Here is a 14,714-nt window from a genome sequence, read left to right as displayed (position 1 = left end):
CTGTTTCAGAGGCCACACCTGGGCACTGTTCTGGGGTAGGGCAGAGCCTCACAGATTAATGGGATTCAGGAAATAAAATGAATAGTAACAAAATAAAGAAACACTGCCAGGGTTAGTTTTCAGATCCTACCTCTGTCCATCAAAAGGTTTTAGGAGGGACTCAACACAAGCCTGAAGGTTCTATTAATATCACTAAACATAGTATCTACATATAAAGATAAAAAATTTCTTGTTTAATATTTTCTATTAAATTTCTATTGCATAAATATGTGTATCTTTTTAAAACAGAAACAATAATAATTTTACAATAACAAAAACAGCAATTAGATGGAAGCAAATATTTCCAGACCTTAATGATGGTAAATTCTGGGTCAGGGAAACTCATATTCATCATGGGTATTGGGTCTTGGGAGTTGTCATTTTTGTCTTTGTATCTTACACATTTATTAAATATAAAAGATTTTAATGTGTATATAAAATAAATTGATTTGAGATATTCTTTAAAAAAAAAAAAAAGAAAAGGAAAGACTGCCTTGTTTCCGAGGGTGCATGCCGTCTGGTTCTTCTTCCCAGCTTGGAAGAGCCGGTCTTGGGTCATATCAGGGAAGTCGATACGGTTTTAGGACATAGGTAAAACTAGACATTTAGGAAGTTTAGAAAGGCCTTTGACCCTTTAATGTACTATGTAGGTAAAAGCATCCACACCCATGCCTGCAACCACCTGCGTGCTCACGTGCATGCGCGCACACACACTTGCCACTTCTCTCATAGACAGTGCGTAATTTAATCAGCAATTGCTACCTTTCCATCTTCACTGGACAGCTATCAGACACATTTCTGGATCAGCCAAAGGACTAGGGTTAGTGCTGGGAATGAAACACCATGGAACATCTTAGCTAATATCCCAGCAAGCTTTCCTAAACACACACAAGGCAAGTCAGACTAAACAACATCCAGCCAAAAACTCACCCCCAGGTACTTAAACCCAAGAGCCAACTCTTCAGGCCCTTTTGGATACACTGAGCAAGCAACTTGGCATTCATATCTCAGCCATTCATCCCACAAAATCTTTTGAGTGCCTACTGTGTGCGAGACACTTATGCTTAGTGGTACTTGCCCAACAAAAAATAATGAAAAGTGATAAGCGTTATGAAGGAAAGAGAATGGAAATAGAGAATAACGGGGCATTTTAGATCCTATTTAGATAATGTGGTTAGAGAAGCCCTCTCCATGGGTACTCCATTTAATTTGGAGCACACATGATGGCAGGGTGGCCGGGGCAGGGTGAGAGGAGAACATTCCAGCAGCAGGAGCACCCTGTGCAAATGTCCTGGGGTGTCAGAGCGATCACAACAAAGAGAATCGACCTGCATGGCAGGAGCCTCATTTATTGAGCTCTTACTCCCTGAACTGTGCACCTTGCAAGCATTATCCCAAGGAGTCTTCAACAGTGGCCCTCCTGAAGAGATAGGTACTATTACATCTCCATTTTATAGATCAGGAAACTGAGGTTAATCTGCTTGCCTTCCCCCAATCAATCAGCTGGTCAGTAGCAAGGTCAGGATTTGAACTAAGTATATTTGAATCCAGAATCCTAGACCTTCACATTCAGTTATCATTAGAAACCAACCCAACTCACTTTTCATATATTCATATATTCTAGGCCTCTGTGTTGTGCAAAGAGTTCTACAATGATTTAAGTAAGATTTTATTTTACCCGTGCTCGGACAGTCTACATGTAAAAGGGTTGTCAGTATTTACATTTGATTGGAAATTCATAAGCATTAGGCGACTTATAATGTCCATGTGTCTTTGAAATCTTGTTTTGTTTTATTAAAGACATTTTTGAAAACATGCAAGTAAAGGAAATGATTCTGGAAGTGTTTTTCTTTGCTTTTATCAGTATTGTTACAACTTGGTAGTTCCAAGTATTGTTGTTCCGAGTATTGTTCCAGCTTACCAATTTAAGTTCTACTATGAGAGTTGCTGAGGAAGCCCCAGATTAAACACACACACACACACACACTCACACACACTCACACACTCTCACATTCACACAGACCACATTAAAGACCACTGAGTTGTAAGGTATAGTTTCCTTTTCTTCCATCTCAATTATTCATATTTGTTTTAATTATTATAGTTACATAAAAAACAAAAAGCAAAAGCAGAAAGCTAGACCATAAACTGCTTCAGAATGCACTTAGATGAAAAATACACCTTGTAAAATTTCTGGAGTTGAATCTATCATAGGCCCAAGGGTAGCAGGACCCTTCCTAGATCTGAGCCTGTTGCTTCTCACACGCTAGAGACACGGGTTATTAAACACAGAGCTCTCGCCCACAAGCTCACATCAGGAGGCTGACAGATCTCTGGGCTTCATCCCATTGTTCCACGGGGTCAAGACCAAAGGGGCTGGGAACAGCAGGTTTGGTCTGGCCTAGGCCACCATGGGGTAGTTTCTTATAAAGTGAGATGTGAGGAGAGAGCCACAGAGAAAATGGTATACGGATCTTCTGAGTTATAGAGTCATCATCTGAGTTTTCTTGAATTTCAGAGTACTTTGCAAAGTACCATAAGCAGATTCATTAAAAAGAACTAAAAGGAAATAAAGGAAGGGGTTTTAACCTAACAACCCATGAGCTAATGAGTTGATTGGATTGGATTCCAGGCATCTCGAACAGTGATCCACAGTGCAGACATCACATTCCAAATGCTGGAAGACTGGAGGAACGTGGACCTCAACAGCATCACCAAGCAAACCCTTTACACCATGGAAGACACTCGAGATGAGCACCGGAAGCTCATAATCCAGTGTAAGATGCTCTACCAGGGCGTGTGTCTTTTTATTTGTTTAAAAAGAAAGAAAGAAAGAAAGAGTATCTTGGTACATAATTAGGTGGCATTCCCACCCTGTGCTTCTCCCTGGGATCCCATCCCCTCTCTTGTTCCTGTTAAATGGCTAGGCCTATATGGAGGGGCTAGCTGATTTGCAAGGACATGGGTCAACCTTGCTGGAGAAAATGGGTGCTGGGGCATTGGGCAGTACACAGTGTCAGGCAAAAGGCCCCACCTGTGACCCTCGATGCCAGGTGCTGTTCCTTAGGTGGCATCAATAAATGAGGACAAAGGCTTGCTGCCTCTCTCAGTGTATGTCATTATGTCAGCCTGGAGGCAGCTGGAAATGCTGCCTACTTTTCTGTGGAGGGTCACGGGAGTCAGCCCACCTATTTACTGGCAGGTGAACCTCTCAATCGTAGTAGATGTTTGAGAAGGGGATGGAAGGTGATTCACTTCTGTGGATAAAGATGGCGAGAGTACCGCTCCAGGTATTATCCTGATGTGGTCGGGTTGCTCTTCTTAGCGGCAGAGGACATGGAGGGCCAGAGAACACCACCATTCTTAGTGCTGTTCCTCAACAGCCCCTCACAGCCTCTGCCCAGGGAATCCCCTGCACCAGGGTCTGTTGGCTCCTTCCTTATTTTGCTCAGCCTTCCCTTCTTGTGCCTCGGGGGAAGGGAGCATGAGGACAGAGGGTGAGTCCGTTCCCCACCCCCAACATCAGCTCTTGGAAAGCTTGGTGCTGAGGCTGTGCTGGATGTGGGGGGGGGGGCGGGATATGGCAGCAGCTGTGCCTTCTGGATGGGGTGAGGCCCAAGGCCCTAATAGTGACATTCAGGAAGCTGCAGAGTGGCTGTGTCCCCCCCGCCCCGAGAAGAGGGACCTACTCTTCTGAGAGCCCCAAGCCCCTTAGGTTTCCACTACACCCCCTCAACACTGTTGCCCTGAAGGAAAACTTTCTTCATCCAGCCTAAGCATGTCATGTTTATAAACAGAGTTCTCTAAGATGTTCCTATCAGAGACCTCTTTTCAAAAACAAATGGAGCAGCTGAAGCATTGGATCACGTGGACCTTCCCTGGGGCTTCTTCTTTCCTGGTGACCCCAGAACTCCTCTCAGGCTCTTATTTCTTCCTCTGCACCAGCCTCCGGCCTGCTTCCCCCTGTTAAGAATTTTAGAGATTGTCACAGATAATAATTCAGCTGATAGAGTGCCTAGTTTATGCCAGGTCCTGTGTCATGATCTCAATCTCCACATCAACCCTTTGGGGAAGATTCACTTATCACCCCCATATTACAGATGAGAAAACTGAGGCCCAGAGAGGTGGTGAACCTTTCCCAAGGTAGCAGAGCTAGACCTGGAACCTAGGTCTAGTTTTGGTGTCACCGCCATGCACTAGTGCATGCCAGAGGAGACAAAAATAACGAGATGTGGGCAAGCTTTAGAGGTTCCAGGATCTTTCCAAGTGCTTACAATCATGCTTCCTGTTCTGTTTTTCCTTCTTGAAGGCAATGGAAAGCATGGCTAAGAGCACCCTAACAGTGCTAGCTATACTCCTGATGGCCATGTCCCCAGGGCCTCACACAGGGCCAGGGGTAGAGGCGGGGGCCAGCAATGTTTGTGGAGGACCAAATAGATGGGTGGAATCCCGGAATGATCCAACTTCCTGGTTCTGCTAACCACTTCTAGCAGCATTAGACTCAGCTCTCTTCTCCCCTCAGCACCTTTCATGGGGGGAAGAAAATGTGACCCAGACTCATAAGGAAAAATACAATCACCATTGCTTGTTTTAGGGACCAGGCTCTGAGCCTTTGCTGGAGCAGCACGAAGGTCACTGCTGCTTCTCCAAGAAAGAACCTTTTGGGGCTTTCTCTTCTAGCTTTCTTAGGCTGGGGACAGAATGTTGTCCTTTAAATCTGTGATCGTATTCTTCTAGAGGAAGGGAGTCATAATGAGGTTCAGTGCAACCCACCTGGTACTTAGTGAATGCCTGTCCTGGGTCTAGCACTGTGTTAGACGCTGAGCAAAGAGCAGTGAATAAGATGGACACTGCCCTTCCCACGTGGAGCTTAGAGCTAATGACAAATCAGAAGTTGAACAAGTAATTTCCAAATGGTTGTGTTTTACCAAAGAGGACATACTATGTGATGCAGTGCCAGGATGAGGGGGACTGAGGAAGCCTGAAGGCAGATGGCCTGGCACACGGGTGTCATCCTTGCTCCTTCCAGACAGCTGGGAAGTAAGTCCCTGAACACCATGAGCTGGACCAAAGGTCAGTTTGAATAGGACTAGGGGCAACTGTGTGCTGCACCCTCCTTTCCTTACAACCAATTGACAAGTCTGCAGATTCTTGCTTTAGGGGGTTACCATCACATCCATGATGTAGATGCTGGCTGGGGATGCCTGGCTTACCTTAAATTAAAAAGTACACATTGGGACTTGAGCATGATGATTAGAATGAGTCTTAAGTGGTGCTGTGGTAAGAACATGCGGTTGGGATGCCCAACAGACCTTGATTCAAACCCTGGCTCTGGTGCGCTGTGGCCTTGGCTTCCAAATCTGTAAAATGGGGATAATGCAAAAGGATTAAATGGGACAATGTGTGCCACATACATGGTACACAGTGTAGAGCTAGTGTAGAGAAGAGGTTGAGAGGCAAGCACTTGAATCAGGCTGTGTTTGAAACTTGCCTCTGCCATTAACCAGCTGTGAAAGTCACTCATCTCTGTGTGCCTCTTTTGCCTCATTTGTCAAAAGGCTGGGGTGGGGTGGGTAATAATAGTACCTACCTCCGTGGGCCGTTCATCCTTCCAACAAACATTTGAGCAACTACTATGTACCAGGCACTGTTCTAGGTCCTGGCCTCATGACATTCACATTCTAGGGGTAGTCTAAGGTCAGAGTGTGTCCGTAGAAAACATTTTAGGAGAGTGCCTGGCATGCGGCAAGCACTCAGTAAATGTTGGCAGTTATTAGCACTTTGATTGCCATCTCGATCATTATCATCACAGATTGAAGCACAGCGGTTCAGACGCACAGACAGTGCCGTGAAGAGTGAAGGAACACCAGAGAGAAAGTCAGAGACTGGGTTCCAGTTCCTGCTCTGCCACCACCTCACCCTCTGACTCTGAGGGGGTCATCTGATCTCTAAGACATAGCTTCCTCATCCATAAAATGAGACAGATGAACTAAATGGGTTTTTTAAAGTCCTTTCTCATTCTAAAGTATATGATTTCGGGTCCTGGAAGCTGACCTCTTGCAGCAGATATCAATTAAGTAAAATAGAGCAGATTGGCCAGTCCTGGAAAATGGGACAACAAAAGCTGCTCAGACAAATGAAAACTGTAGGAACATGTGAATCCTGAATTGTGGTTTGGTTTATTGAGCTTCACATACAAAAACACAAAGAAATGTAATAAGAAGAGATGTTTCGGATTGGAGATCACCACAGCAATGTTTCTACTTTCTGCAGTGCTTCACTGATTACAGAGTCCTTCTATATTCAATTATTTGACTTGTACCTGAAGACAGGCTGTAAAGTGATATGATGATCCTCCTTTGACCAATATGGAAACTTGAGGGCACAGTGATTGTTTAGTTTACACAGATGTTTATTAAGCATCTACTACGTGTCAAGCACTGAGAGGCTGGTTAGGCTGCTTGTCCAATATGGTTGTGGTTCAGAAACATTTGAATGGTCAAATGTGCCTTACCATGGGGCAGAGAGCAAGAGGGCAGCAGCGCATCTCCCTGTCATGCAAGCAAGTGCGTACTGGATAAGAGCTATATCACGGGTAATGTGCCAGCTAATACAGCTATCAGGCAAAGAAGTGGCAGGGGGACACACCCATGCACACGCCTAACTATAACAGTGTTCTTAGTGATATAGTGAAGGTAGAATGCAAATAGTAAAGTGCTGTGAAAGTACAGAGGGAGAGTGATCAGTTCTGCCGGCAAGGGGCATGGGAGGGTAAATAGGGTTTCATCGGAGGATCATTTCAGCTGTTTCATGACAGACTAAACAGTCTACGCAGAGGGAACTGCCTGAGAAAAGCAGGAATGGCAAGTAACCCGGGGTGGCCAGGGCTTAAAGTGTTCACAGGCAAGGAAGATGAGCCTGGAAAGGTAAGTTGGGGTGTATTCTCTAAATCCTTGAATGCCCTGCTAAGACTTCGGAGTTTTTTATTTTATTCAGTTGTATTCCTTTGCTCTTTGAACACCTGTGTGTGTTTAAACACAACTGCATGGTGTGTGGGGTCTCCTCTGTTTGACAGTGTATCAGGAGTTCGACCATCTCCTGGAGGAGCAGTCTCCCATCGAGTCCTACATCGAGTGGCTGGACACCATGGTGGACCGGTGTGTTGTGAAGGTTGGTAAGCTGAAGCGGAAGGTGCAGGCCCGGGTATGGCAGCCCATCACTCGCCTTGATGGCGCTTGGGTAATACAGAGCCCCACACTGAGCTAGCTGAGTGTTTCCTCGGCAGCCTTGGAGCCCTAGGGATACAAGGAGAGCCCTGGGCCCCCCTCAGGAGGTGGGGAGGGGTGCGTCACGGGGCAGGACTCTGAGTCTCCCTCCCCTGGTTCAGCCAGGTCAGCATCTCTCTTAGCGGTTGTACGTGTTGAGTCTCGACATAAGATTTCATTTCTTAAAGTGTATTTTTGCTGTTAAAAATAAAAAGTCTATAACATTGAACTTAGAGACCCGAAGCCTTCCTGTCATTTTAATAAGAGACAGTAATAAATGAAGGTCAAATCAACCACTCATACAGCCGTTCACTCTCTTGTAGGTGGCTGCCAAGAGGCAAGGGTCCCTGAAGAAGGTGGCCCAGCAGTTCCTCTTGATGTGGTCCTGTTTTGGCACAAGGGTGATCCGGGACATGACCTTGCACAGTGCCCCCAGCTTCGGTAAGGCCACCCCAGCCGTCCCCACATCCAAACACTTCTTCTCCGAGCTCCATGTACCAAGGCCATCTCTCTGGAGTCAGGCATGGTCTTGCTGTCTCTGAGACCACAAGGACATCACCCGGAAACATTCTCTGTTCTGGGGGGACACGATATTGTTAGGACTTTCAGGGAGAAAGATGGCATTGCATGCTAAAGGAGAAGTATACATATCTGAAAATGAGAGGCTTGCACACAGATAACATTATTTGAGTTTAAAGAGGAGTAAATAGCAGTGGCTGTGCTCCCTTTTTCTGGAAGTCCCCAGTCATGGCTGCTTCCACCGGTCTATTTTGCCAAATTTCATAGTGTGGATTTGCCAAGACTGGGTACATGAAGAAGCCTCTGAGTTCAAACATTTGCAAATGGCTTGATTGACAGGCCAGTGGTGGGTAAAGTTTTCTTTGATAACGTGCCCCAGTCTGATCCCTAGTAAAGGACTTTTGCATTCATTTTCCCTTTTGTTTTACTGACCCCTTGGGTTTTCATCACCTCCAGGAGACATCCCTACCCCAAGTCCTTGTCTCCTGTTTTCCAGTGTAACGGGACTTGAAATCTCTGACCGGAGGTGCTTACAGTAGTCTCTGCGGGCAGGAACCTAATCACCGACTTGGGGTGAATGCCATTTTTCATTGGAAAGAATGGCATACGCATTGAGTCAGGTCATCATTAGTAAAGTGAGGTGGAACTTTAAGGCATTATCCAGACATTTGAAATCTCAAAACACTTTGGCCTCAGTTTTCTAGGCATTTCGGCAAAGGGCTGTTGGTGAATTTTCTGGGTAATTGCTTCAGTTCTCTGTTTTACTTTGCAAGTAGAGATGTGGTTTTGCTTCTCATTATCTCCAATTAAGCCAATCAGCTCTGGGTTTTGCTCTGGGTTTAATTTGACACTTTTCCATCTAGCTTTTTATGGTCTTGTCACTATTTCCCAGTTGTGCTATACAATGCAGTGAATATGTGGTGAAACAAAGAAGGCACTATTTTTTCTAAACAGCTCTGTCCATGAAAGACTGTGTTTACCCAATTGGAGAAGCGTTTTGTTGTGGATTTCTTTAATCTCAGCATTGGGAAGTTCTCTGAACCTGCCTGCACCATGGCTACAGATGGAAATTCTCTTTGAGCTGTATATGGAAGTGCTCTGGTGACTGCTACCTGGGCAGTGCCATCAGGCATGGCATTTTGATGACTTCCAGTTCAGCTTAGTTAGTGTTAGCACATGTTACCTCTGGCTCTGGGAAAATCATTTGTGCATAACTGCTTTCAGTTAAGCTGATGGGTGAAAAATATTCGAGATTTTTTTCATTGCTTCAGAATCAAAGAAGAACGATACCACACAAATAAGTATATATACATCCACAAAGCAAGCACCCTTTTCTTGTTTTATATCTTATTCTTCAATTTGCTGATTCTTATACTGACTGTGTATTATCAAACACCCTTCATTAGACAGGGAAAGTAGTCTATGTTGTAATAGTCTTTGAAATCCATTTGTATGTACTAAGTTAACGGTCACTACTGTTATGGACAGTAGAACAATTAGAATAGGTTGAATTTATTACTAAGAAATATTATTCCTTAAAATGTGTTTATTTCTTTTTGAACCACACACATTCTAGGATACACTGGAAACTCAGGCAAATGGCAAAAATGGTCACAAATCTTTTAGAAAAGGAAAGGAAAAAGATATTAACGCAATTTCACTTTTACAGTATTTTTCAACCCTGAACAGATGGAAATAATACCTGTCTCCAAGTCCATTTAGCAAACTATCTGAAATGGTCCTGCTCATCCGACTCATTGTTGAGTTTTACAGCTTGGGGTGACAGACAAGTTGAAAGAATTTGCGGCAGACAAAAGCCCAGCTCCCCCGTTCTGCCTGTATATGTCAAAGACACAGTTGGTGGTTGTGTTTGGGTCATGTGTTCCCTGTATAAAAACAGCTAATTAGGAAAAAGAGCCCTCTGTTCCCTGGCCCCTCCCCCAACCACAGGGCCAGCTCTATATATCTTATAACTCCCACACGATCCTGGTAGCTGTGAATGGTGCCCACACGGTCCTGGTAGCTGTGAATGGTGCGGGGTTTGTATGTCCGAGTAGCAGGCTGACCGTCACAATGATCGTGTGGAATATCACAGTGATCCCGCGGGGGACTCTATCACCTCTTCCCAGAACAGCCTCTTTCAAAGGTAGTTGACTCCTTTCTTCTCCTTAATTCCTTTTCACTCTTTTCTCCCTAATTCCTTTTCACTGAAAGAGCCTATGCGGTGAACTAAAGTAGCCAGACTTTCTTTCTTTGCTGCAAGCAGCACTTTCTAGCAAAATTAGTCAGCAAAGGTAGGGTAGCAGGCAATGAACTTTTCATTCTAATAGGGCTGAGGAAATTAGAGGTTCTATTTAAAAAAAGCAACAATAACATATTTTCAGTTGACTGCTCTGATTTTAGTTCGTAGGATACCTGGATCCCAAGTCAGTGCAGGTGCCTTTACCTTTCACTATGGGTTTTTACCGCATGCCCCTGTTTCACTGTTAGGAACATCCGGAAGGCAGCAATAGTTCCTGGAAGTGCTTCAGCAGGAAATGCTGTGAAAGGCTGCCTCGGGTTTGACGGCTAAGGGGGCAGGGCTACATATCATTTCCCAGGTTTTCACCTTTTTACACACTTGTTTTCTGGCCTAGCATCAAAGCTCACCCACTCGGGCAGGGCCGGGGAGGCCACATGGGAGCAACTCCCAGGCCAAGTGGCCATGACGGACGGAGCCTCCAGACTGCTTCTCAATGTTTAGATGTCCTGGCCTGGCTCTCTTACCCAGAACCTGCTAAATTGCAGAATCTTGACATTCAAAATGTCTCTCAGGCCCCCTCCAAGCACCAGGAGGCAGGAATTGCTTTCCCTGTATTCGGGAGAAGAAGCAGAGACCCAGAGAGGAGAGGGGGCTTGCCCAGGACGCACAGCAAACTGAGCTGAGCTCCCCCGGGGATCTATCCCATGCTAGAGCCACACTGCCAAGGCCTCTTCTAACTTTCTTCAGCTGAATAGTAATAAGAAAAGCAAAGTAACATTTATTCAGGGCCTAGTGTACACTAGACATAACATTAGGCACTTTCTCATTTAATTCTCACAACAACTTATGAGGTCCACTATTACTGCCCTCAATATAACAGACAAGGAAGCCGTGATAGAACATGAAGCAAAGGCAGGATAATGCTACTCTTTATAACAAATGTGTAGGAAGCACACAGAACCATTTAATTCTCACATCAACTCTGCAAGGCAGATAATAATAGGTACCTTTTTACTGAGTTGGAGAATTTTCTTGCCCAAAATCAATATGGCAAGTGGCAGAGCTCTGTTTCAAAATCAGATCTGCATGACCACAAAACCCATGCTTTTTCAATTACCGCAATTAAGACAAATATCCTGGGCTCAGATGCATGGCACAAAAAGGCTAGACAAATTTGTTTACCCCTCATAGGTGGTTTTTCTAAAACCATATTGAGAGAGTAAAAAAATTTTTAAGCTATGAGAGAAAAGAACAATAATTAGACTATCATGAGTAATAAGAGATGCCAGAAGACAATGGAATAATATCTTTTAAGTGCTGAGAACAAAGAACTGTCAACCATTATTCAAGAGTGAGGGCAAAGCAAAGACATATTCAGTTATACAAAAACTAAGAGAACTATATGGCCTCCATAGAACTTCACATAAAAAAAAATTAAAGGATGGATTTCAGTAAGAAGAAAAATAAAACCATAGCTAAGGTCTGGGATACAAGAAACAATAATATTCTAGTTACTCTAGTTGTCTAACAGAAGTGTAGTGGTTTAAAACAGTATTATGCTCACAGATTCTACGGGTCAGGAATTTGGACAGGGTCCAGCGGGGATGGCTTGTCTCTGTTCTATGATGTCTGGGACCTCAGAGGGGAAGACTCAAAAGCTGGAGCTCATCGACAGCTGGAGGCTGGCATCCTCTGGAAGCTTCTTCCCTCACGTGTCTTGTGCCTGAGCTGGGATGACTTGAACACTAGGACTGCCGATTGGAGTGTGTTCAAGTGGCCTCTCCATGTGGCTCAATTTCCTCACAACACAGTGGCCCCTGACCAGTTGAACCTCTCACATGGAAGCTTAGGCCCCATGAGTGAGTGTGCCGAGGGGGGAGCTGCATTGCCTTTATGACCCAACCTCAGAAGTGAAAGTTTCATTCCCCCTTACTCTGTTGATCAAAGCAGTCACAAACCTACCAAGATTGAAGGAAGTGCGTAGACACCCCCCCACAATTTCCCCAGGAAGGAGTGTCAAAGAATTTGGGAGCCCTGTTTTAAGATGAGAGAAATTTTAAAATATATAAGCAAATTTAATTAACTTTTGGTTGTAATTTAAAAACTAATTTGTGTGTGTTTCAAAAAGGTAAAACCAAATTCCAGGGAACAATAAAACACAGGGTAGTGGGGAGAGAATCTTTAAGGAATAGTTAATGCATGCTAAGGTCTTTGTTTTGAAATACTAAATAAATGTAGACTTTGTTGAAAAAAATTTATAGTTTGGATTTAATAGATGTTTGGATATATGATCATCACTGAAAGAATAGAATCATAAGTTACCAAAGAAAAATGGAAAAATGTGAAAATTTAAATGGCAAGAATTGAGAAGATAAAAGAAGCTTAGAAAAAGGATCGTAAACTCAAAATATGAAACAGGATGCTAGAAATAAGATCAAATAATAACCACAGTAAATGAAAAGGTCTCTTCCCTCAAAAAACATCAGGCATAAATTGCAACTTTTACTAAACTTTTAAGAAGCATAAAATCCTTAGTTTATGAAAATGAACACGAAAACAAAAGAAGGAAAGCTGTACAATTAATTTTATGAAGCTAATATAATCTCAGTTGCAAAATCTTGGAAGAGCTGTAGAGGAAAAGAAAATTATGACTCAACCACACATAAATATAGAGGAAAACATTCTAAATAAAATACTAGCAGATCAAATCCAGGGCAAATTTTTTTTAAATCATGGTTAATGAGGCCTATGCCAAGAATTCAAGTATGATTCAAAGTCAGAAAATTACTAATTAACATACTGCATTAACAAATTAAAAGAAAAATCATATGATCATCTCTATAGATACAAAGGAAAAAATGTATTTGATACAGTTCAGCTTTCAAGTATAATTTTTAAGAACTCTTGGCAAACTAGGAATAGAAGGGAATTTATTTAATATGTTAAAGAGCATTCAAAAATCTGCAGAAAACAATATACTAAATGGTGAAACTTTAGAAGTTTTCCCATTCCCGTCATGAATAAGACACAAATGCCTTCTAATGCTGTTTCTGATAGATACGTACTGGAGGTCCTAGCCAATGCAATAAGAAAAGGAAATGAAATATAAGAATTGGAAAGGAAAACACAAAATTGTCTTTATTTATAGATGTGTCATGATGGCTGACAAGAAAAAGAGAATCTACAAACTAATAGAACAAATAAGAATTCAGGCAGGTTACTGAATTCAGTTTTTTAAAAATCATTGACATTCTTACCATTAACTAGAAAATATCTATCTCTATGTATCTATGTATCTATGTCTATATATCCCATTCACAATAGCAACAGAAATGTGCCCATAAAAAAATTCTGACAAAAATTATTTTAAGACCTTCAAGGAAAAACATTTAAAAATTTTACTGAAATATACCCTGTTCATATCTGGAAAAGGATATGCCCTTCAAATATATAAATCAATTGGAATTTCCATCTGGTTCTTAACTTTTTCTTCCTTTGATTTTGAAAATCTGATGTTAAAATTCATATAGAAAAGCAAAAGGCTGAGAATAGTAAAGGCATTTTGAAAGTAATGAAGAACAGGTATAGGGACTTGCTTACCTGATATTCAGGTTTATTAAGGAGTAAGGTGATATGGTCATCTAACAGTGCTAGACAAAGAGTAGTGAAACAGCAGAGATGCCCAAGACAGACTGACATGAAACTTGTCTTTACCTCATCAAATTCTTGCCTTTCTGTCTCAACAAGAGGATTGTACAGATGATCTGTGTGACAGAGATATGGCATTAAAAATCAGTGGACAAAGGTTCTGGGACACGCATTTTAGGATAAATAAAATAAAATTAGACCCCTTCCCTAGAAACAATTTTCCCCTTCTGAAAAGAAACATCTAAATGAAAAAAAAAAAAAACCTTAAAACCTTTTAGAAGAAAATATGGATGATAAGTTTATGACTTTGGAATAGGAAATTATTTCTTTAAAAAAGTACCAAAAAGGATAAATCATAAGGAAAATATTGGCAAAGTTGACTGCACTCAGATTTTAAACTTCTGTTTAATAAGCACAACATAGATGAAATTAAAAGATAAAAGCCACAGGGCTTCCCTGGTGGCGCAGTGGTTGAGAATCTGCCTGCTAATGCAGGAGACACGGGTTCGAGCCCTGGTCTGGGAAGATCCCACATGCCACGGAGCAGCTGGGCCCGTGAGCCACAGCTGCTGAGCCTGCGCGTCTGGAGCCTGTGCCCCGCAACGGGAGGGGCCGCGATAGTGAAAGGCCCGCGCACCGCGATGAAGAGCGGTCCCCGCACCGCGATGAAGAGTGGCCCCCACTTGCCGCAACTAGAGAAAGCCCTCGCACGAACCGAAGACCCAGCACAGCCAAAAATAAATAAATAAATAAATAAATAAAATTAAAAAAAAAAAAAAAAAAAAGATAAAAGCCACAGAGGGAATTCCCTGGATGTCCAGTGGTTAGGACTCCACACTTTCACTGCCGAGGGCCTGGGTTCGATTCCTGGTCAGGGAACTAAGATCCCACAAGTCGCATGGCGTGGCCAAAAAAACAAAAAGCCACAGAAAGGGGGAGGATATTTTGCAATGCATATAACGAACAAAGTATTAATATCCAGAATATATGATAAATCCCTC

General features: G+C 42.9%; 1 protein-coding gene across 3 annotated transcripts in view; it reads left to right on the top strand.

The window, feature by feature from the left end:
• Positions 1-14,714, top strand: part of RFX4 (regulatory factor X4) — a 167,041-nt gene that overhangs the window by 123,146 nt on the left and 29,181 nt on the right. For all 3 annotated transcript variants that reach the window (XM_007165734.2, XM_007165733.2, XM_057556340.1), the window contains exons 11-13: positions 2,672-2,816; positions 7,115-7,209; positions 7,628-7,745. In XM_007165734.2, the coding sequence (XP_007165796.1) occupies positions 2,672-2,816; positions 7,115-7,209; positions 7,628-7,745 (358 nt within the window). The remainder of the gene's footprint in view (positions 1-2,671; positions 2,817-7,114; positions 7,210-7,627; positions 7,746-14,714) is intronic.

The sequence above is a fragment of the Balaenoptera acutorostrata genome, chromosome 11, assembly GCF_949987535.1.
Source record: "Balaenoptera acutorostrata chromosome 11, mBalAcu1.1, whole genome shotgun sequence".
NCBI classification, from domain to species: Eukaryota; Metazoa; Chordata; class Mammalia; order Artiodactyla; family Balaenopteridae; genus Balaenoptera; species Balaenoptera acutorostrata.
The sequence above is the reverse complement of the archived record's forward strand: the minus strand, read 5'-3'. Positions and strand labels throughout refer to the sequence as shown.